This window comes from Caretta caretta, chromosome 4 (assembly GCF_965140235.1).
Source record: "Caretta caretta isolate rCarCar2 chromosome 4, rCarCar1.hap1, whole genome shotgun sequence".
Taxonomy (NCBI): Eukaryota; Metazoa; Chordata; order Testudines; family Cheloniidae; genus Caretta; species Caretta caretta.
The window spans coordinates 25,144,316-25,168,013 of record NC_134209.1 but is presented as its reverse complement, the minus strand read 5'-3'; the positions used below and the strand labels follow the sequence as shown (position 1 = coordinate 25,168,013).

The following is a 23,698-nucleotide window of genomic DNA, read 5'->3' as shown; positions in this document are numbered from 1 at the left end:
TGGAGGTGAGTAACCCCACCTAAATTCCTGAAGTCTGTTTCTAAATAGTTCTTGTAAAATAATTGAGGAGACACTGATAGCCTTTACAGTTTAGCTAGATATGAGGTAATTTTTTAAAATTTAATGCTGAACAACGATAACATGACTGCTAATTTAATGGGAAATAATTAGGCTATAACTGAACTTTTGGATAACACTATGCGTGTCTAACTTTAAGACATCTTTCTTCAAAGCACTGACTAGAGAGATTCAGGTGCTTCATGTGTGTCATGAAGAATTAAATGAATTGAAAGCTTGTGTCAAAAAGTAACCAAAATGTTGTTTGTTAGCCAAAAAATTTGTATTGTGACATGCTGTACTGCATGAAAAAAACCATTAACTCCATAACAAATAGAGTGATATTCAAAATACATACTTTATAATGAGATTCAAGAAAACAGGTTGACAGCACAACAAGTGATATATTCAGATCATATCAGATGGTCTTCACCGGGGGTGCAGTGCACAGTAAAATAATTTGATAAACTGAAGGATATCAAAACATATGCACACACAAGGTCAGAAAAATGCAGTCATACATAAGCCTGTCTCAACATTATTATTTCTTAGGAGCAAAAATATATAATGTCCCCAGTGTCATCAGGTTAAAACAATTGTACAAATATGGAGGACTGTAACATTGCACCTTGGCTCTGTTTTTATTTATACAGCACCATAATACACAAGAGAAAATGAACTTCCAAAGTTTTATTTGTACTAATTTCAATACTTAAAAAAAAAAAGTACACTAGGATTTATAATTCATTAACAAGCAAATTGCAGAAGCTGAGACTATGTGGGTGCGACATATCTGAATGAAATGAAATAGCATCCACAGTCTTTGATCAACATATATAAAATACAGCTGACAATTGTGAATAAAATGATTAAGTCACAAATCCAAAGCTTCACCACTTTCATTTGAAGTGTACATCTAACAGAGTGGATACTGACAATCAAAGTGAGATGAAGGAACACCCCAAATTTTGCAGGCGTTTTAATTTTCCATAGGCAAGTCACTAGTGTGAGGTTGTCATAATTAATCTGCCAGGGGTGGTTCCTGTATTTGTTTTGTGAACATTACACAGGAAGGATCTCAGGTTCTGTTATTACAGATGGCTTTACTGCCACTTTCCACCTCTCAGCTTCCATAAACATATGCATAAAACTCCCATTTAACACTATGATATATCTGGTGTTAGGCACTGAGCAACTCGGTGCTGTTCAGGACACAAAGCAGACAGTCCTTGCCATGCAGAGCTTGCAGTCTAAAACAATCACTGATGGGAGCAGTCTGCATGCATCACAGGGAGAACAGACCCCCCTGTAAATATTTAAGCTGAATAATCAGATCTCACCGCCACTCAGAAAATGCACATTACATATTATATTTACACATATTATCCAGTTGCTGTTGAATCTGTGGGAGAAACAAACAAATACCTTCTGGCCAAATGCCTAAAAGACCCAGAAAAGTAATATCAGCTCTTTGACAACCCAAAATATTGATTGTTTAGGTATGTCTGTGTGACGTTGGTGTGAGTATGAGTATGTAAACCAAGTACCTGAGCTACCAGAAACAAACCTGAAATGGTGCCACATCAGGAAATATTATAATAGAGATGGGGGACACAGCTAAAGGAATCATGGTCACACTTCATAGTGATGTTCCATTTACAAATAGTTTGAAAAGGGTTAATACATGAGCAGTGATGTTAAAGCCTGTTGCAGCCATAAGATACATATGTTTATCAGCACATCAGTAGAATGTGTCAAACGATTATAAGCAAACTCTTGGCCTCTATAACAAGTGATTAACCCTTGTAGCCTAGTGAATTGTCCCCTGAGACTCAGGAGTCTATTCCTGGCTCTGCCACTGGGGTCTGCTGGGTCATGTTGGGCAAGTCAGTTCCCGTCTCTGTGCCTCAATTTCCCCATCCATAAAAAGGGATAGTGAAACTGACCTCCTTTATTATTTACTAAAACATCTATTAATTTGTAATTTATGATTTATGAATGGAACCTTACTATAAAGTGTGAATGGAATCATTAGGTACCAGAGTTGCAGTTGCTCTACTGCGGTCAAAACAAGTTTTGGCTTTTTTGTCCCTCCATTTTAAAAAATAATAAATTTAAAATGAAGAGAACCTTCTTAAAAACAAGGACACATGTTGTGCTGTGGGTTTTTGTAATGGTGTGGGAAAACCTAAAATTGGCAGGCAGTAGTGAGTACCAGCTGCTTTACTTCCAGTTTGCACATAGCTGGAACTCAAAGTCTGGGGGATGAGTGTGTTCCACACTTCATGCAGTTTAAAATGCACTTAGGAGTGTAAAGGTTACTGAGGAGTTCGGAAATCACTGCAGGTAAGGCAATATTTAATAAATAACAGGCATGGCGTGCTTGTGCACGCTATTTTCTAGTGCATCATGCAATAGAGCAACTGTTCCATCTGTACTGTATGTGACTGAGGGTCAGGGGAGAAAAGGTTTGGTATCTATCTCACCAAAATCAAATATCAGGTTTGGAATAATGCTAAGAGGTTCATTAATATCGGTACAGCACCATGAAAATGTAACACACTACAGTACAAAGTGCTCAGATCATTGTAAACAAAAGTTAGAACATTTCAACTGCTTTACCTTATCAATGGTTCTTGCTCTTTTCAGTACTAGGACTCTCCTCCCATATAGCTGGGATTTAACTAGGATTCCATCCCATTTAACAATATAGGAAGGGCACTGTGGCCCACAACCAACTGTCTGCAACCCCCAAGTGGACAACCCCCTCATCTAGACTGCTCCAAATAGTTCTTTGCATTGACTTTGTGGAGGGTTCTCAATGAAAGGTGTTTCAATCTTATTATGTTGCTGCTGCTGCTACTGACTGGGAGACCAAACAGAGATGATTTTGGGTTCCAGACTTCACTGAGTTGGAAGGACAGGTGATGGGATTGGTAGTTCAAAGAGTCAGAGTGAAGTCAATGGGAGTTTTGCCATTGACTTCAAGGGGGCCAGGATTTCACCCTAAATCTTCAGGATGGAGAACAATGGAAGATTCACACTCATTTGAGAGTGACAATCACTCCAGTGCAGAAGGTCCTGGGCACAACTTAATTTCCCTTTAACATGGGGCTTAAGTGATACCCGCTGCTATGTGTGGGCCCTCTGCATGCGGTGATTTTCTCAAAGAGCATTTCACTCCCATGCAGATCATCCATTGAGAAGATACTGGCATTAGTTTCAGAACTGGCTGTGTGCGCCTGTATGCTTGACCAAAACAGTCATGTTCTGCGTGACATCTTCCAGCAAAAAGGAAGAGCAAAGGAAAGCAGTATAGAGTGGAATTGAATAGATTCCAGCTCTTACAAGGATCTTTGCGAAACACTGTGCATCTGATCTAAGGATACTGCACTGCCCTGTTCATCTTACAGCATTATTAAACCCCATTACAATGAACTGTTCTTGTTAGAATCACTGTAGAGCTTACGTAAATATTTGGCTGCCAGGAATGCTGTTATGAAAGTGGTGTAGCGTAAAACAGAACTGAGTGTTGGTAGAGATACCACATGAAAGTTTCAATGTTTTCTGCCCTGGGTGTGTCACACAGTCCTGCTTTGAATGAGGTAGCTCAGTTGTGAGTTGAAGCATGGGAGGATGCATTGCTGTCCACCACTCAAAGCTATATTCTTCCCTTTTCCACAAGACTATAAAAATACCAGTAAATTTTTAATTTTTTTCTTTTACAATTTATAAAAAGCTTTTACAAAAAAAAAGTGCACACTCAAACTTCTGTTCCATCATGTAAATTGTTGTGAACTTTGACCTCTAAGTTCACTTGTTTGACCTTAGCACCTTTGACCTTGTAGGCACCCTCATTGTCACTTAATATATTGATATTCCTTACAGTGCAGTATTGTCTGTTTATGTTCTTCTCCGCCCTTTCTATATTTTTCTTGGGTACTTCTATCTTGGTGTTGAGCGGATATTCCTCCATGATGTCTTTGGCAGGCTTTTTCTTCTTCTTCTTCTGCTTTCGACATTTCCTAGTTATGAAGCAAACTAACAGGAGCACGAGCAGCAGCAGCATGATGGCAGCAAAAGCACTTCCTATGGACGCCCCTGTTTGTGATAAGGAAGCAGCCGTGACTGCTTCCTGCACCTCCAGGCTCAGCGATTTCATGTTGGTGCCATTCTTGACTTGGTCGCCTTCATTGTCATAGATCAAGGAGTCATCCAGAATCAGTCTGCCGTTGTTGTCCACCAGGTCCCTGCGGCTGCGTTTCAGGTGGTGAGTGAGAGACCGTTGAACACGGGGCCCTGCAATGGTTTCTGGGCCAATTATATAGATCACCTGAAGGTACCACTGGTGTCCAGCTTCCACCTTTATGACAGCACATACACAAAAGAGACTTTACTCTGGGACTTTAGCTAAAGTGATGCTAGAATTCTGTTCATAGCAGATGGAAATAGGTAAGTGCTACTCTATAAGCCAGGAACAAGTGCATATTATAGGTCCCTGTCTGTGCCTTTTTCACAGATATTATGGGTCTGTTACAGTCCTTGGGGAGCTTTAGCTCAAGCTGTAGCAGCTCATGGTTTTAGCTCTGGAGGTCCCCATTCAGTTCTCCATGCACCGACCACAATGGAAGCCATCACACTATCACATAGTTTGGTGACTAATAGCAATATATTAACAATTTTTGGTGACCAAAAGATGGGGGCAAGTATTGCCCAGAATATTTTGTCAATATTTTGTTTCAGTGTTAATCATTTTAAAATGTTCTGTCCAGTTCTAGAAATAATAAATAAATAAATAGCTGGTTGGATTTTTTAAAATTTCCTTTGACATTGTGTCAACATTATTTGTCTGATGCCCAAAAATTCATATTTTTTTCCATTTTTAACTTCTGAAAGTTTGACAGTTTTTGATTTTTGAAAGAACAGTAAAATTGTTTTTATAAATTTGTTTATGGTTTTTGACCAGCTCGGATAACTATGATAATCCTAATAAATTATTCATAAATAATAACTCTTTTAAAAGAGACTCTTTGCTGAATGGCTTGGAGAACTGTCATTACAAATATTTAATTACAAATATATTTTAAAAACTAAATACAGCACTGTCTTAGGAAAGGTCAAACAAACAAATCCAGTCTGGGCGTTTGTGGGGAGCTGAACTTTGTCTGAACGGTATTCGTTGTCTAATTTAGGGTCTGATCCTGAAGAATGCTGGGCAGCCCTAAATCCAAATTGAGTTCAGTGGGAAAATGTGGGAAAAGTGTAAGGGAGGGGAAGGGGAAAATAATGCATATTTATTTAATACAGTTTATAAAATTCTCCCATCTAATGCCTCTTGTTCCAACATATGATGATTTTAAAGTGAGCTGAGATGAATCTCAGGGAAGAGCAAGTTCCTTGCCCAAGAGCCCACCACAGCTAAGGGGCTGAATCAATGGGCAATGAGTCAATAGGAACCTTCAAATTGATTAACATACAGCTCCAGTAAATCCCACTGATAGATGGCTTCCTTCAGGTAGCTGTTGACAATGTAGATCTCACCTATATTCTAAACTTGCTCATTGAGTCATATCTTGCTGGGTAACTATGCAGAGACAGCACCCACCTTCTAGGAATTCCACCTTTGTAACTGAGTGGCTTGATCCCGGGAGAACTGCTAAGTACTCTAAATTCCTGTGGACTTCAGAATAAGTTAAAGGGGCTCAGCACATTCGCAAACTGAACACTAAGGAATTCCTCCCTGAAGATTAGCATTAAAAGAAGTTAATATGACCTGGGCTCAATGAGACTCTGCATGGATACAGACACTTGTGCTAGTGGATCCCAGTATAGAATTAGGGCCCTAAATTGTTGAAGAGTGTTTCTGGCACTAGGAAATATGTGCTGCCTTTGTCCACAGAAAATTAGATAAGACTACAAGGTTTGCCCTAGTGTGTGTTGGACTTCTATACATGCAGGGTCAGGCCTAGAGTCTGTAAAGCACAAAGTATCTTGGACTGTTTGCATCACAAATTTTGGTTTGTGGTGCTGTACATCTCATGCAACACACCTTGTAGAGAGCATCCACTTTCATAGTAAATCCATCCACTCCTGGCATGCTGCTCACCAAGTGGAAATCAGACAATTCAGAGGCAAAATGGGCATCAAAAGGTACATCGTGGAAGTACTTATCAGTAACTTCAGGTTGGTTTCGGTCCTGGAATTTACAGAAAGCAGTATGTACTGAAGAAATGTGAACATACTCTATGGGTGACATATGCATTAGTAACAAACTGGCAATCAACAGCTACATGACAACTGAGGTTTGTCAAAGTTGACTTTTTGGTTAATGTGTTATAGGAAGCAGCAAAACAACACAAGAAGAGCATCTCTCACTCATGTCCTTGTGCCTCCGTCCAAGCTGACCCAGCACAGCTCTCTTCTGGTGCATCTAAAGGCCATCCTCTCAAGACACAAACTTCCTTAAAACACACTCCTTCCTTAACTCCGGTTGCTAATCCAAAGACATAAGTATACCTGTTCCTAATATTGCCTTTCGTTTTTTCCCCAAGAGAAATTTAACCAGTTCTTTTCATAAATTATCCAGTTGCCGTTATTTTCCCCAGAGAGAGACTTCTGTGCTCCTGTTAGAGTTCTGCTACTCTCCCAGTTTCTTACTTCAGCTTCCCTTCTTCCTGCAAAGACCAAGCCACAGCCAACAATTCCCTGCTGAACTAGACTCAGGAGGACTTCACTGAAAAGGACATCCTCAAGCGCTGCTCAATCAAACATAAAAATGAACACAGAGGCTCTAATAGTGTTGAGATCCATGTGGGTATGTGTCTGGCGCTCAATAAATTAGCCACAGCTACCTGAGGCTAAGCATGTCACCTCTGCAGATCTCTCAGAGCGGAAGCAAGAATCCAGGTCCAAGAATAATGCCCCACCTCTCTCAGCCAAAAGTCAAACCCAAGACCCAGGTCCATGCAAGTGGTTGTGCAAAGTGCCAGCTCCTAGGACTTAGGTAAGAATAATTTTTAATAAAGGCATTTCAAAGCATAAGAAATAATTATAATTGCAATTTGATTTACAGCATTTCATATTTTGTTGTAATAGACTATTCCTAGATTAGATTTATTAAACTAAAAACCCCAGTGCCGTGTGTAACCAGCCTAATACATAGATGCATGAAAATTTACTCAGAATACTAAGGGTACCTTTTATTATGCTGCTGAATGGTAGCCTGGCTGCCATCCAGGACCCTGGTAAATGTTAATTTCAAAGTCTGCACTTACAGTTCAACATGTGGTGTGCACTAGTCACTATTTCATACAATGAAAGAGGATTTTTGTTAAATTGATGGGTAAACGTCCCTCTGTACGCTGAGGGGGCTGTTACAAATATATTTGTATAACCCTTTCTCCATTAAAAATGAGGTCTAAATCACAAGGACGTTCCGCAACTTTTTCCTAGTCCTCAGACCAATGGAAAGGTGTCTGAATAAGGAGTGAGGAAAAGATGGGTAACGTCCACAAGATTTGGATTTATATTTAATATGATCTAAAACCCCCACCCTCCTGCCTTTCACATAGCTGTGCAGTAAGATGCTACTTGCATTAGGAACATATAAGAAAAAGTAGGATACAGACAGCACTGTAGGCAAATATTTCAGTGAAAGCACACAGAACTAAAGGTATGTCTACTCTACGGGTGAGAACCTCACCCCTGCTCCAGCCCACTTATGCCGTATAAAGGGGCTAGAGTGGCCTAAAAGAGCCCTAAAGGCCTTGTATCCAGCTATGGGAGGATTCCCCCAGTGCTGGCACTGAGGAACACAGGTGTACGGCTGCCTCCGGAGGATCCCTTTAGCTAGCATGCTAAGAACTGGAGCATGGCTGTGGCAGCATGGGCAGCAGCTCAAGCTAGCAACCCCACTACAAAACCTGCCTGATCCCTGGGTACATACTTGGGTGGCTAGCCTGAGCTGCCACGATCTCACTGCTATTGTCGGTCTACCTGCACTGGAAGCCATGCAAACTTGGAGACAAAAAAGCCTGGTGTAGCCAAGGCCTGAGGAGAGCGATTGAGCAGACTAAAGTAAAAAATGAGAGCTATGGATCAAACAGCCTGGGTTTTAGTTACAGTGTATGTGAAGAAGAGAAAGCAAATTTAGTGCTCATGAAAGATGCTGGATCAACAATCCAGAACATGAGGTTGTTTTATACACGGAATGTGCACAGTGCGGACAACAGCTGGGAAAGCTTCCCCTCCTGTCCAGTCAGAGCCTGTCTACACTAGGAAAATGTGGTGCCATTTCGCAAACATGTTAGCTAAACACAGGGACCGTAGTGTTACCCACGACAAGCTAAAGTGTGTTACAACATCACTGCCTTGGTCTAAACGAGGTGATGTTTAAAACATGCTATTTAAGATGTGGCAGCTATCATGCTTGCTAAATGGCTCATTTTCCTCATCTGGAATAGGCCTCATTGTGCCTCACTCCTGACCTGGGTTAGAGAGTAATTTCGTCTCCATCTCAATTCAGTAATTTTGTGATGTGAACTGTGTCTTTGAGATTTGCTCAACCTCACTGGCTCTCCATGGAATTTTATCAGACCAAAGGCAATATCAGAAATACAAAGTGTTCCTGTCACAGAGTCTCACACGGTTTAGCAAAGAGATGGTTCCAGAATCTGCCCTGACATAACTACCCACAACTCCACAGCTGCCACAATTCCGTGTCACAATTTTGTCCAGTGTACAACCTACCAGTAGCAGAAATCTGTGTTTTAGGTACTTGTTGGGTTGAATACAGCCATACTGTGGCCCTTCATTATAGATTGTTCCAGTAGGGTCAAAGAAAGGCACATAACCATCCTTGCCAGTACAGAGATAGACTTTTTCCAGCTGCAGTTTGTAGGCAGCATTTAGATTTTGTTCGGGATTCCAAAGCACACGGCCATATAGGATTTGACCTGACAAGGTTGAGAGAATAATAGTCATATTTATATACATGGGAGGAAGAGGAGCTATTCAGAAAGACTAAAGAGACCACCTACACAGCCAAATTAACCAGGCTGGGGAATAATATGATGATAGAGTTTAGAGTTGCCGATGTAGATGGTGCCATATTGTGGTATGACTGTATCATACAACAGTTATAGGCATGGTCTTACAGGGTTGTAGCATGATTCTATAACACAGCATGCTCACATAGACAAGACAAATCTCCGATATCACATCATTTCTCTTACACAGTAATAGAGGTTGCACAGATGGATCCTTTAGCTAAAGTAAATTAACAAGGCGAAGGAAAAAGCCTTACCCTTTGAAAAAGCTCCTTTGTAATCCATTTCTGCCAAAGACATTTCAGATTTCGTGGGATCCATCAAAAATACTTTCTCATTGTTACAGAGCTGAAACTCTGTGTTCAGAGAGTATACAACAGGAACTGGGCGGTTTGTCTGCTGGAAAGCAATTGGGATCAAAAATCTAAATTTGGGAGGAGAAAAAAAAAAAGACAGTTACCTTTTCCGGAACTGGTGTTGAGATGCGTTGCACATGTCCAGTCCATATTAGGTGTGTGTGCTCGTCACATGCACCGGTGCCACAAGTTTCTCCAATCAGCAGTATCAGTAGGGGACCGGCTCTGGCGCCCCCTGGAGTGGTGCCCGCATGGCACAGTATAAGGGGCACGGCCACCTCCCCCAACCCTCAGTTCCTTCTTGCTGGAAATTCTGACAGTGGGGAAGGACAGCAGGTTATAGAATGGACATGAGCATCACGTCTCGAAGAGCACCAGTTACGGAACAGGTAACTGTCTTTTCTTCTTCAAGTGCTTGCTCATGTCCATTCCATGTTGGGTGACTCCAAAGCAGTACCCCTGGAGGTGGGTAGGAGTTCATGGGCCATGGATAGGCGATTATGGGCGATCATGATAACCTGCGCCTGGTCTCTCTTGATCTTTGCCAGGGCCAGGGTCTGCCAGCACCTGCTGGTGTACATGACAACAGACACTTGTGTGGTCTGCCATGCCAGGCTCCAGATGCGGCCCCTGCAACAATGGCTGACGACAGTCTATTCCCCGTCCCAAGACCCCCTGGAGAAGATTGTTACCATCCCCCAGACGATACTTACCTCACTGAGATGGTGGACTGACCACAGGACAGTCCTGGAAAGGATTCCTTCTGTTCAACAACCCTCCTCACTCCATCAAGTTGGTGTTGGACACCTCCGACTTCGGCTGGGGGGGCACATCTCGGCAATCTTCAGACACAGGGGAAGAGGTCTCTGGAGGAGGCATGGTTACATATAAACGTCAAAGAGCTCCAAGCAGTCCAGCCGGCGTGCAGTGTTTTCTTTCCCCACCTGTCTGGCAAGGTGTTACGAGTCCTAATGGACAACACAGCCTCAATGTTCTACATCAACAGGCAAGGGGGAGCATGCTCGTCGGCTCTCTGTCAGGAGGCGCTCCGTCTGTGGGACTTCTGCATCAGCCATAAAATCCACCTGGAAGCTTGTCACCTTCCTGGTGTCAGGAATACGCTGGCAGACCAGCTCAGCAGGGACTTCTTCTCTTACCACAAGTGATTGCTCCATCCAGAGGTAGCCTGCATGATCTTCCAAAGGTGGGGACTCCCCAAGTGGACCTGTTCGCTACCAGACAGAACAGGAAATGCCACCGGTTTTGTTCTCAACAGGGTCTGAGCAAGGACTCCCTCTCCGATGCCTTCCTCCTGTCGTGGTCAGGGAGCCTGGCATCATCCTGAGGACCTGGGTGAAGGGGCCTCGTCTGGCGATGACTAGGATGATTCCAGTGCCGCGGGAACCTCCACATCCATTGGTGGTCCAGCAGCTTGCGCCACTGGGTCCTCTTGGACCTTTGGGGTCTTACCCCCCAAACGTATGGAGCACTGGAGGGGGACGGGATACTGAGGCCGCTGGCCTCTCCGAGGTTCCCCACACCGATTGGGCAGCCTGGGATGGTTGGGTGAACCCCCAGGGGTTCCACGGATACCATGGAGCCGGCCATTGTGCTTGGGGCCATGGGACAGCTTTCGGTGCCGATAATATAGATGGCATCGCCAGTAGCAGGGCTTGTCCCACAGGCAGGGAACCTCGTTCTGAGCTGGAGCGACCAGCGGAACAGTCGGTAGTGGGCGACCAGGATCGGGCCGAGCGGTAGCTCTTGTCCAACCGGTGCCGGTCGCTGCATCCTGAAGTCAACCTGTCCGTGCGAGACTCTCTTGGTTGGGCTCTCGGGGACCACCAGCGTTCGGTGTATCTGCGTTGGATACCCGGCGATCCACGCATCATGCTACTTGACCAGTACTGGGATGTTGAATGGGACCAGGAGCTACTACTGGGTGGCTGCCGGGAGGATCGTCCTGAGTAGGGAGACGCAATGATGGCCCAGTGATAGGTGGTCTCTGGTGTCCGATCAGTCCTGGGCCCTTGGAGACGGTCGGGGCTGGTCCCAGAGTTCTTGCCGGGTGACGCGTGCCTCAGAGAGTCTGTGCCAATCTACCAGCAAGGTATGCTTCGAGTCCCTCTATTGGTGCCCCCGGTGCGGGGACCGAAGAGGGCTCCACTGAGCCTGTCTCTCCAGTCTTGAGGCGTGACAGCTTCGGGTGGGCGAACGCTGGCGGGACGTTCCTCTCGATGGGGATCGGTACCGCTGAGGCAGGGACACGCATAGGTCCCAACACGGGTTTTCTCCAAGACCAAGGTACTGCAGGAACCGATGTGCGTGGCAGCGGGAGCGTCAGGATCTCTTGAGCTGTTCAAAGAGCTTCTGGTGTTGACAGCACCTAAAGCTGGATAGGGCCTACACCGCTACCCGGGGTCGCAGGCGAAGCATGGGATGGGCTGCACCGCTTGATTTGTGCTGGGGGTGTTGAGCTGCCTGGCATGGGTTGTGGCTCACCCCAGGCCCTTTTCTGTCCCTTATTGGAGGTAGGCGATCTTCCCCGCCCAGTCTTTTCTGGCTTCTTCTCTGGAGCCGTGGAGGCTGCGGTGCTCAGTGTGGAGTCGGGCCGCTGCTCTGCTGCCAGAGTGAGTGCCGACTCCATTAGGAGCGCTCTTAGACAGATATCACGCTCCCTCTTCGTCCCAGGTTTGAAGGACTTGCAGATATGGCACTTGTCACTTATGTGCCCTTCGCCTAAGCACCTTAGTCTCGCTGACAGGCATAGGCCATTTGCAGCGATCGCAGGGCTTAAAGCCTGGGGACCGGGGCATGCCCCATCATCCGGCTGAGTCCCGTTTGGGACTAACGAAAAGTTGAGAACTACTGCTAAGGGTAACTAAGAAACTACTAACTATATACAACTATGTTACAGGTTTTCAAAGTTCACAAGAACAGAAAACAAAACAACGCTAGCTGAAGCAGCAGATGTTCCAACACCGTCTCTGGCGGCAAGAAGGAACTGAGGGTGGGGGGAGCCGGTGGCACCCCTTATACTGCGCCATGCAGGCGCCACTCCGGGGGCACCAGAGCCAGTCCCCTATGGATACTGCTGAGGGAAAATCTTCCGGAGCAGTGCATGGGGCGAGCACACCTACCTAATATAGAATGGACCTGAGCAAGCACTTGAAGAAGAAAAGAAGGTAATTTAGCTTGGACTTGTCCACACACAAAAGTTATGCCACTTTAAACATACCCATATAGTTAAATCGGTACACCCTAGAGTGGACACAGTTATACTGACATAAAGGTACTTATACTGGTTTAGCTTATTGCCATATGGGAAGGGGAATAAGCTATACTCATATAAAGCACCTTTATACAAGTAATGGCATCTACACTAGGATTTATGCCGGTGTAATTATTTCTATGGAAAAATCACACCCCTAACCAACACAGTTCTACAAAATCTGTGTGTAAGACTCAACCTTAGACTCTTATCTTCCCCTGAGCTGCAGACACCACAAGTCAGCATTTTCCTCCAGAGATGTAGCATCTGCTAAGAGCACGGGAGTCTACAGAAGAACCCAGCAGCTGTGATACTATTGTTTGACACTTCGGAGCTTTATTTCCTACTGTTTATATGCTCAAACTGGAGAATATGGGGCACAACGCTCATTAATAACAAATAGCTGTTGCCTGGTATAAAGGCTATGCATCAAGCGTGACATTTTCTCAGTTGAGGAGGGCTACTGCACCCCATTTAAGCCTATGGGCAGGGCTGTCCAGGGGGGAGCAGACACAAAAGGTGGGTGAAGTAATATCTTTTACTGGATCAATTTCTGTTCGGGGGGAGCAGGCAGATTCATTGTGGGCTTCTGCATCACCTACAAGCCATGGAATTGGGGCTGACTAAACCCAGCATGGATCTGGGGTTTGCAGGCAGACCAAGGGAATGAGCATGAGTTTCATATACCCAAATGCCCCATAAGGGATGGAGAAAGACAGCGGCCACTAAACCACCTTTAGTAGTGATCACAGAAGAGCTACAGATTAGGACAGCGAATTTCATCTTCTACAACCCAACTCCTACTTAGTAGCCTGCATGCAGCCCAATTACTCTGGCTGAGTGTATGCGGGTGGGGGCAGTGAACTTCACCCCAAAAGGAGAACGAGAACAACGCGGTTCTGATTTTCAGTTGTCCTGAGCACTGCAGCTCCCACTGGAGCCCCTGATATTCAGCACCTGTGACAATCAGGCCTGCCTAACAGATTGTCTTTGACAGAAGCAAAAGGAAACAAAAAGATCTCATGCTTTCCCCTGCCTTTCTGACCATTTTTTGCTGACATCCGAGCCAAGGGCTCAGAAGTAGTGAAACTAGCCACGTTACAAACCGTTCTGAGTGGCTCCAGTCAAAGTATAGATTTAATGTTGAGGGAGCCCTGTTCAACTATTTTGATGGAGGATAGTCTCATTCACTGCTAGAATTCAAAGCCAATAGGGAGTTTTCTCCCCTCTCGTTTCTGCTCTTGTTATAGCTCATAGCATATGCCTGCTGTGTCTATTCAAATGATGCAACCAGACAGACAGTATCCTTGTAAAGCTAGCACAAAGTCAACACTGATCTAAGCCATTTCAGCTTGTGGTGCTGTGTACATTACTCCTCCTCCTCTGGGGACATATTCCACTGCACACATTCTGTTTGAATAACTAAGTAGCTTTATTGAATATCTATGAAATTCGTGTACCCCAACCACATTCACATCTTAATATAACTATGCCTCATTCCTATGTCCACACACTTCGATCTCTTTCAGTGGAGGGTTCTTCATTTCTGACCCCACAAACTATCAGTTACTCATATGCTCCACTCCCTTGAAGTTAACACATTTATAACAACTCTGAATGCAGGCCTTGAAGTCTGAGAGCAGTGAAACAGGAGAATAGTGCCTCTCCTCACCTTTCTGGGGCATGAGCAGTACATGCCAATGGCTTGTCTCCTGGGTCAATCCACGGCTGCGTGGGCTGCACAGTACAAGGGATTAAGTAGATTGTGTACTCTCCAGAATAGTCCTTCCTGGAAACAGATGGGAGATGCCATGGTTACCGTATTAATCTGGGAGTTGTTTACCTGCCTGGAAACATTTATCAGATGGGCAGTTGCATAGCTTCTTACATCCAGCATTTTCTCATTAGTATAAATGATTATCCATGCATGTTGCACTATTCTAATACTGAAGATAAAAGTTTTGAACCACCACCACCAGATGTAACTCCATCAATTCCAGTGGAGTTACAGCAGGGATGAGAATTTGGTCCACAATAATTAAAGTGCTCTATTTGCCTGTGTGAATGAACACAGCTGGATGAGAGACAAGGGATCATTTACTAAAATGATACCAAGAAAAGCAGAGTGAATGAAGATATTTCTAGATCATAGCATAAGTACTTATATCAAGGATAGCCTTAATTTTAATTAAACTGTGAAACACAGGGATTGAAATCCTGCTTTAAAGTGCAAATCTCAATGCGCCCTTAGGAATGAAGTCACTACCAGTACCTCCATGCTACTTACACAAATATTTTGTTCCCCCCCAAAAATGAATTCAGTATACTTGAAAGGAACTGGATTGACAGCCCTGGAGATTAAGCTCTTCCTTTACTCACATGACAGACACAGCATCGGCTCTAGCAGTGAAAGCTGCCCTCCTATGTGCCTCATTTCAAAACCTTGAGGTAATGCAGGTTCCATAGGCCATTCAATTCTAGCTCCCTTTGCAGAGCCTGCTCACCAGGCAGATAGTGATGACTGGACTTGAGGCCACTGAATCCATTTTACATAGGCCACCAACAATCCTTGTTATGAAAAACCATATAGGTATATAGTGCTTACTAACATAGGGCCAGATTCTAATACCTTTACTCAGCCAGTAAAGTAGTATTTCATTCTACAAGTCGTCCCATTGACTGAGGGTATCAGAATCAGACATATTCCCTGCTGTAAAGGGCCTACAATTTAAGGTAAACAAACAGAAGATAGGACACGGAGAAGAGGAGAGGAGGCAACTGGATAAAGAGAAGAAGGGGTTTTGAAGAGGTGTCAATTATATAAGATGATACAGAACATAGCTGGAGGAGGAAGACAAAGGAGCTACCAGATAATAACAAAATTAGGGGCTACCCACCACCCAGAGTATAATTCAGCTCTTGCCACTGAAGGGAATGGAAACCTTATTGTCAGTTGCCTTGCACCTTGTGTAGTCATTTACCCCAGAGCTACACAGGTGCAGGGCAACCGAAAATCAGACCCAAAGACTCCATATCCCATGACCAATCCCCTGACCTATCCAGGCCCCTACAAATGATAGGTGAGAAGTTCTTGGAGAGTCAAACACGAGCATATAAAAAGAAGCCCTGACCATGTGTTCAGGACATCTGACAGATGAGACTGTTGCCATTCACTTATTATACCTCTATTCTTATATCCTAGGCCCAAAAGAGCCTTTCGGCTTAGGCAAGATCCAAACAGATTAGAGGATTTATCAAGACCACCCAGGCGATAAACAGAAATAAAGTTTCATGCTAGTGGCTAATGCCATAACAGCAGAGAGAGAAATTAAGTGCTAGTACGACTGAACTGGACTCTTCGCTCCAGGATGCTGTTAAGGCTGGCATTCTCAGCACGCACAAACACCATTCTGTCTATGGAAGCTATAAAGCCGATTGTACCCACAGTCCTCCTTCCTCACCTGTTATAGGAGCTGGTTGCCCTCCACAGCTGATAGGGGGAGTCAAAAGTCTGTGCACTCCACAAAAGCTGCAGATCGAACTCAATCCCTCCTAGGTGGTCTGGAGTCATTATAAAAGACTTCACATCTGGCAGAGTGTGGTGTTCCATCACAAAATGCCCTGGATGGAGGAATACAAATACATCACCTACAGATACATATTTTTACCTGTATCTAGCCTTCTTGCAAACTTGTGTTGAAGTCATATGCTGGAGAGGTGGTCAGTAGAATATCTAATGTTCCATCAAAGGTTTAAAATAAAACAAAATATGAAAAGGTCCAATCTTGGACCTCAAGAACTTGGAACTCAGTGGGATAACTCATGTGAGTAATGGCTACTTGTGAAAGTCAGGATCAAGCCTGCCCTAAGAAAAATTTACAAACACCACAATGGTAAAACACTGGCAGCTGATGTACAGTAGCATTCCCACTGTTGCCAGAGCAACAATCAGAGGATTTCAGAAAGTCATTCGTCTAGACAGGGCCATGACAAAAGTAGTCTCCTGCAACGACCAACTGACTCTAACAGCAGCCAGCAAACTCTGGTGCATAGGAACCTCACTCCATCCAGCTGCCTACTATTAATGCCGACACTTTCGCTGCTGGCGTTGGGAGTCCCCAATACCTGGCATTAAACTGGGCTTGCTCTGGTTTCCTGTTCCTTAGATCACTGGCGCTTGAAGGCAGAGAGTACAACTGGCCTGCCCTGGGCAGGAACAAGTGGAAAAGGAGTAAGGCAGACAGAATACTACCAGTCCTTCCCAATGCAGGTGAATTATGGTGCAAATAAACCCAGGGAATGAATAAAACAAACAGCAACCAGCTAAGAGGATAACAGCAGAAAAGCAAATTGGCCTTTGGGTAAAAATAAATTCTTTGAACGTGAACATTGCCCTCACCCATATACAACAATCCTAGAACTTTATCATCCCTGTCCTCAGGGCCAATCAATATTTGTATGATGTTCTAAATCAAAGCTGACACTCTTACCTCTGAATTTGGCATGGGTCTTGAACTCAATAACCAGCCGGCCATCCTCTCGGATATAGATCCTTATTATCTGCAGCCTGGCGGAGAGAACACTGTCTGTCTGAATCCCTGTATGGCCAGATCAAGGAGAAAGTGAATGTAACAGCAAGGGGACTGTCTAGAACATCTGCTTGCAACGAACGAATTTACATCACCAGCATGAATTCCAGAGGTAGAAAATCTGATAACACACACCCAATTTCTCCAATCCTTGCAGCTCTTACTCAATGTGAGTACCGAGACTACTCCTGGGAGGGCTGCAGGGTTGGGGTCTCCGCTTCAGCTGGTCGGAAATTTATTGATGAAACCTAAGTTACCTCTAAGCTATGCGGCCATGCAGCAGGCTATCAAGGGCCGTGCAGACAGGGAGAAGCACCTCTCCCCAGGCCCCAGCTTCAGAGCTGCCGCAGCCGAGGCAGGGCGCCTCTCCCCCAGCCCTGGGCTGCTGTGGCAAAAGAGGGTTGGGGGGAGTCCTCTCTCCACGCTGCAGTCCCAGGGTAGCCTGCACTCCAAACCCCTCATCCCCGGCCCCACCCCAGAGCCCTCAGCCTCTGCACCCCACTCTCGGCCCCAACCATGAGCCCCCTCCCACACTCTGAACCCCTCAGCCCCTCCCCCGCTACACATCACCTCCATATTGGTGCACATAACAAAATTCATTCTGCACATGGATGTAAAAAATTAGAGGGAACATTGGATGAAACGTTTCTCATTGGAAAATTCCTATTTGTCTAAACATATCAGGATGGATTTTCTGGTCAAAATGAAGAGAGACACAGCCCAGAATAGCCTGTAGTCCCGTGGGAGACGCAGATACAAGTCCCTGCTCAGCTTGATTCAGATTGCTGGCTATTTTGCAGTGGCGCGCGCTCTCATGGGTTTTTAAACATTTTTTTAGAAAGCTCTTGGTTTTGTTCTGGCACAGAATGAAAACAAATCCTGAAACCTCAGCATGTTTTGCAAAACAGAATTCTTGCCCTACTCACCACAAGCACAGGTTTCAAGGGAAGGGGAACCTGGAGGGAAATTAAAAGGAATACGGACAGCTTGACTAAATAGAAAGGATGGGCTCATGCACAAGATGACCACAGACAGGTGTCGGTTCTTTGGTGTACTCATCAAAAAAGGAGAGAGATTGTGTAGAGTTTATACCTGACAGTAATTGAACAAAAGTCAGTTTGGACCAACTACTGGGAAAAAATTCCAAATGGTGAGATCTGTCAGACTGTGGTAGGAAGCACCAACATCTGAATAATTTCAAAGAGAGCTGGAGAAAGCACTAAAAAGTATATCCCAGTGAACAATCTTGCCAGGACAGTGAAAGAGCTAGATGACCCAATAGGTCTTTTCCAGCTACAATTTCTACGACTCACTGAAGGCAGTTTCATTTGTTAACAGACAGAGCTAAGAAGGTGAAGGACAATTCCCCTTGCTAAATATTTACAATTTAAGGGTCTGATCCCATGTGGCCTGACTCAGACAGAACTCCCATGTGCTTCAGCAAGTTATGCCCAAAGTGAGGATTGCAGTAACTGCTGAGAAAAGAGGAAAAATGTGCCATCTACCTGTTCTCCAGAGAACAGTGTCGTAGAAGAAGGAAAATTCCATCTCTGTGTGATGTTCGAGAGAAGCCCAGCCTCTTGGTGCGGTCACATAAATGTAGGACACATAGAGAGGGACATGGACTGTCAGGAAGGACTGGGCAGAATCTCGCACCTGTCAATCAAACAAAAAGATGGTTATGGATTTTTTAGGAGGCGGGGGGTGTGAAAGATACTGGGACCAGTTCATAACAATGCTTTGTAGATTTATTGTAACTAGTAAACCCTATACACTCAGAGCTGCCACAGAAATAGCAAAAACTCAGAGCAGCATTCATAGAATTCTTCTCCCATGGGTCTAGATTTTGTGCCATGTGGATGCCAGGCTACCTCTTTCCACAAGGAGAATCATGGATGTCCTACATGTAGGATGTACAAAGGGAGGATGCAGTATTTCTAAGGCATTGTAAGGTCTTGCTTCCCTGCCCCTGTAAGGGTGATACATTAGGAATCATCAATTGCACAAATACAAAATGGGAAATGACTGCCTAGGCAGGAGTACTGCAGAAAAGGATCTGGAGGTTATAATGGATCACAAACTAAATATGAGTCAACAATGTAATACTGCTGCAAAAAAAAAAAGCAAATATTCTGGGATGCATTAGCAGGAGTGTGGTAAACAAGACAAGAGAAATAATTCTTCTACTCCATTCAGCACTGATAAGGCCTCAGCTGGAGTATTGTGTCCAGTTCTGGGCACCACATTTCAGGAAAGATGTGGACAAGTTGGAGAAAGTGCAGAGAAGAGCAACAAAAATGATTAAAGGGCTAGAAAATATGACCTTATAAAGGAAAGACTGAAAAAACTGGGTTTAGTCTGGAAAAGAGGACTGAGGGGGGACATGAAAACAGTCTTCAAATACATAAAAGGTTGTTATAAAGAGGAGGGTGAAAAATTGTCCTCTTTATCCGATAGGGCAGTGGTTCCCAAACTTTAACAGCTTGCAAATCCCTTTCACGAAATTGTGAAATCTCGTGAACCTCCTACTAAAAATGAGTATTTCCAGGGATTTAAGTTTAAATTTTCTCCGCACTCCATGGGGCTCCTGCTGCTGGACTCCGTTGACCGCCCCGGTCAGCTGAGCTCCACTGAGCTCGGGCTGCAGGTCCCGCTGATCGCCGGTGCTTGGGCTGCCAGCCCCAACTGCCCGGCCCCGTGCTCCCTGGGGTTTGGGCTGCCGGCTCCTCTGCTGACGGGGGCAGGGCTTGGGCTGCCAGCCCCAACTGCCCGGCCCTGCTCTCCCTGGGGCTCGGGCTGTCTGCCCTGCCCAGCAGGTCCCACCGGCTGCTTCCAATGCCTGGGGTACTCTGGTCGCCATGAGTGAAATTTTTCTGGCGAACCCCCTGCAACGTTCTGCGAACCCCAGTTTGGGAACCACTGCAATAGGGACAGGACAAGAAGCAATGGGCTTAAATTGAAGCAAGGGAGATTTAGATTAAACATTAGCAAAAACTTCCTAACTGTAAGGGTGGTTAAGCACTGGAACAAATTATCTAGGGGTGCTGTGGAATCTCTGTTTTTAGAGGTTTTTAAGAACAGGTTGGACAAAATGGTCTAGATCAGCGGTTCTCAAACTTTAGCAACCCAAGGACCCTCATTCTGATTTAAAAGTTTTCAGGGACCCCCCAAGCCTTCCCCAGCTCAGTCCTTGCTCCGCCCCTTCAGACGCCCTGCTCACTCCATCCATCCTCCCTCCATCGCTCACTTTCACCAGGATGGGGCAGGGGGTTGGGGTACAGGAGTGGATGCGGGGTGTGGGCTCTGCGAGGGAGTTTGGCTGTGGGAAGGGGTGCAGGGTCTGAGAGGGAGTTTGGGTGAAGGCTCTGGGCTGGGGTAGGGGGTTTAAATGAATGAGGGGTGTGGGCTCTGGGAGGGAGTGTAGGAGGGGGCTCTGAGCTGGGGCAGGGGTAAGGGCTCCGGCTGGGCAGTGCTTACCTTGGGTGGCTCCCAGAAACGACCAGCACAACCCTCTGGCAGTGACTCCTAGGCAGAGAGGCCAGGGGGTCTCTGCACGCTGCCCCTGCCTGGAAGCACTGCCCCCGCAGCTACCATTGGCTGCAGTTCCCGGCCAATGGGAGCTGCGGTGTCATCACTCGGGGTGGGGGCAGCGCGCGGAACAGGTAGGAAGCCCGCCTTCACCCCACTTTTAGCGTGCAGGAGGCACTGGGAGGGAGGGGGAGGAGGTGAGAGAGGGAGGGGGAGGAGTTGATCAGTGGGGCCTGGGGAACCACTGGGGTACCCTTAGGGACCCCCAGGGTCCACAGACCCTAGTTTGAGAAAAGCTGGTCTAGATAACACTTAATACTGCCTCAGTGCAGGGGACTGGACTAGATGACCTTCTGAGGTCCCTTCCAGTCCTGCATTTCTATGATTATTGCTGATTAATGAACAAGTACGGTTGGGAGGGGGGGAAGCTTGTCTAGTCCTCCCTCTTGGTGCACAGACAATTATAGCATGCCTACAGACCATTCAAGACCCCCTGGTAACTGGATTTTTGTGTATGAAATCGGCAAGGTATAAAGATATCATATTATACCTATCTTTACACGTGCCCATTTCATGTATTGTATCTTTACACAAAGCCGGTTTTTCTCTCTTCACAGTACATGTTCTTGCACACTGCCATTCTGGTGTTGTGTTAAATAGGTATTTTTCTTTGTTTGCCAATTCATAGTACGGAGGCAAATGTACAAAAAGGTGGAGTTGATGAAAGCTCTTTTTTAAGTGCTTGAAGCTTTGATTGCAGCAGATGTTTTGAAAAAGAAAATATTGTAATTTGTCTAGGATCTTATTTAAGATTTTCAGGCAGTAAGAAAATACTTACAGATAAAAAAAAGTTTGACTCAAGAGTTTAACAGACAAATAGTTTTCTTGATTTGCATAATAAAGAAATAAGTAGCATTTATAATTATTAAAGCCAAGATTGTGATAAATGTTCAATGTTGGCCTTTCTCTGTTCTCCCTGAAGTCAATGGTAATTTGATCCATTGACTTAAATAGGAACAAAGTTAGGTCAGCATTTATTGCTGTTAAAAATCTCTCTATAATTGTCTAAAGCAGGCAAATTGAGTGATGTGCCGAAGGTCAGCTGAAAGCCTATGAACCACTCGAGACCTCCTGATAACTGTATTTTAACACATGAAATGGGCATGTATAAAGATAACAGCTCAGTGGATCATCACCGACGTCGCTGGTTTTCAAAAAAAACTGGAATAAAAGTAACTGTCACTAAAATGATGAATGAGTTTGCCCATGTGAATAAAGAAAGTCTTTTCCTGATTAGCATTTGAGAAATGAAAAATACCTCCCTTCCCGTTCTGCTGAAAGAACATTATGTAAATACAAAGCTGCTCCTCACTCACCGAGAACACTAGCGTTAGTCAAAGCTGAGTCTACGAACATGTCTTTATCTTTATATGCATGTACCCTCGTTCTGTGTGCAGTATAAATGTACGGGTATGTGTCTGGAATAATACCTGGCCTCCACCACACAAGCTAACTGTGCGCACGAGGTACTGTGAATCATGATTTCAGCTCTACAGACGCAAGTCTCTATTCAGTACATTAAAAGAGCAGCTCTGCTTGCTCAGTCAGTAAACACACGAGCCAGTCTGAGTTATTATAATATATTGCAAAAAGAAAAAGAGTATTTGTGGCACCTTAGAGACTAACACATTTTTTTGACCATAAGCTTTCGTGAACTACAGCTCACTTCATCAGATGCAAGTGAGCTGTAGCTCAGGAAAGTTTATGCTCAAATAAATTTGTTAGTCTCTAAGGTGCCACGAGTACTCCTTTTCTTTTTGCGAATACAGACTAACAGGGCTGCTACTCTGAAACTTATAATATATTGGTTATACATATTGCAACCAGTAGAGGGCAGTGGTACTCATACACACAAGCCATTATTTTATACTAGATTATTACTCTCACTGTGCTCTTCTGCAAATTTGAGAAATCTCAAAAAATTCCTGAGAGCTCACTCCACTATTCACAGAGGGCAAAATTCTCAGCAACGGTAAATTAACATATATCCACTGAATTCAATGCTGATTTACACCATCTGAGAATCTGGTCCGAAATAGTTAATAGCAGAGACAGTCATGAATTTTCATATTACCAATACATTATTACACTTGAAACATTTACAGTATAGTCTCTAGCATATGATGGAATAATATAATTAAAACAATACCATTCTTATCAAAATAAAAGAGCCAAGTACATTTCATGATGTACCATTCTGCCTTAAATAATAGCCAGGGGAAAATCAAATGTGTACTGATTCCGTGGGATGGAAGGCACGCCCAACGAATATTTACTGCTATAGGACTTCTGCCTTAGTAAAGAGGTCTGAATTGGGCCCAAGTCTTTTGGAAATGAACCCTCACCTGGAAGTCAGCAGTTACAGATCCCCCACAGACATCGATTAATTCTGTCATGTCATAGTATGCATCAAAAGTCCAAATACAGCTCTTCAGATTGAGGTGTTTGTAGAGCTGGATTGTCTTTGGTTCTCTCACTGTGGGATCAAACTGGTATGGACGGTCATATCCAGGACCCAGAATGATGCTGTCATACGTCACTTCATCCAGGAATCCCGCTTCTGGAATTAGGAAACAAAAGGAGACATATCTCTGTGAATTAAGGAACTCTAGGTACTGACATAACATTTTAATTATCCATTGAGGTATTGGATATATACTGAGATGATGATTTTTATTACAGTACTGCTTAGAGGCACTTTTCACTATGTTAAACTGGAGTTAAGGCTGAATCCATATAAATAACATAAAGGTAAAAACTAACAGGGATGTTGCATTTATTCCAGAACCA

At 44.5% G+C, this 23,698-nt stretch overlaps 1 protein-coding gene across 3 annotated transcripts in view; it reads right to left on the bottom strand.

Moving 5' to 3' along the window:
* Positions 1-307: 307 nt before the first annotated feature.
* FRAS1 (Fraser extracellular matrix complex subunit 1) overlaps positions 308-23,698 on the bottom strand; it is a 306,626-nt gene continuing 283,235 nt past the window's right edge. For all 3 annotated transcript variants that reach the window (XM_048846813.2, XM_075127463.1, XM_075127464.1), the window contains 9 exons: positions 23,254-23,468; positions 18,826-18,976; positions 17,222-17,329; positions 16,193-16,352; positions 14,404-14,520; positions 9,362-9,528; positions 8,806-9,011; positions 6,107-6,253; positions 308-4,420 (listed from right to left, as the gene is read on the bottom strand). In XM_048846813.2, coding sequence (XP_048702770.2) covers positions 3,821-4,420; positions 6,107-6,253; positions 8,806-9,011; positions 9,362-9,528; positions 14,404-14,520; positions 16,193-16,352; positions 17,222-17,329; positions 18,826-18,976; positions 23,254-23,468 — 1,871 coding nt within the window. In that variant the 3' untranslated portion in view covers positions 308-3,820. The remainder of the gene's footprint in view (positions 4,421-6,106; positions 6,254-8,805; positions 9,012-9,361; positions 9,529-14,403; positions 14,521-16,192; positions 16,353-17,221; positions 17,330-18,825; positions 18,977-23,253; positions 23,469-23,698) is intronic.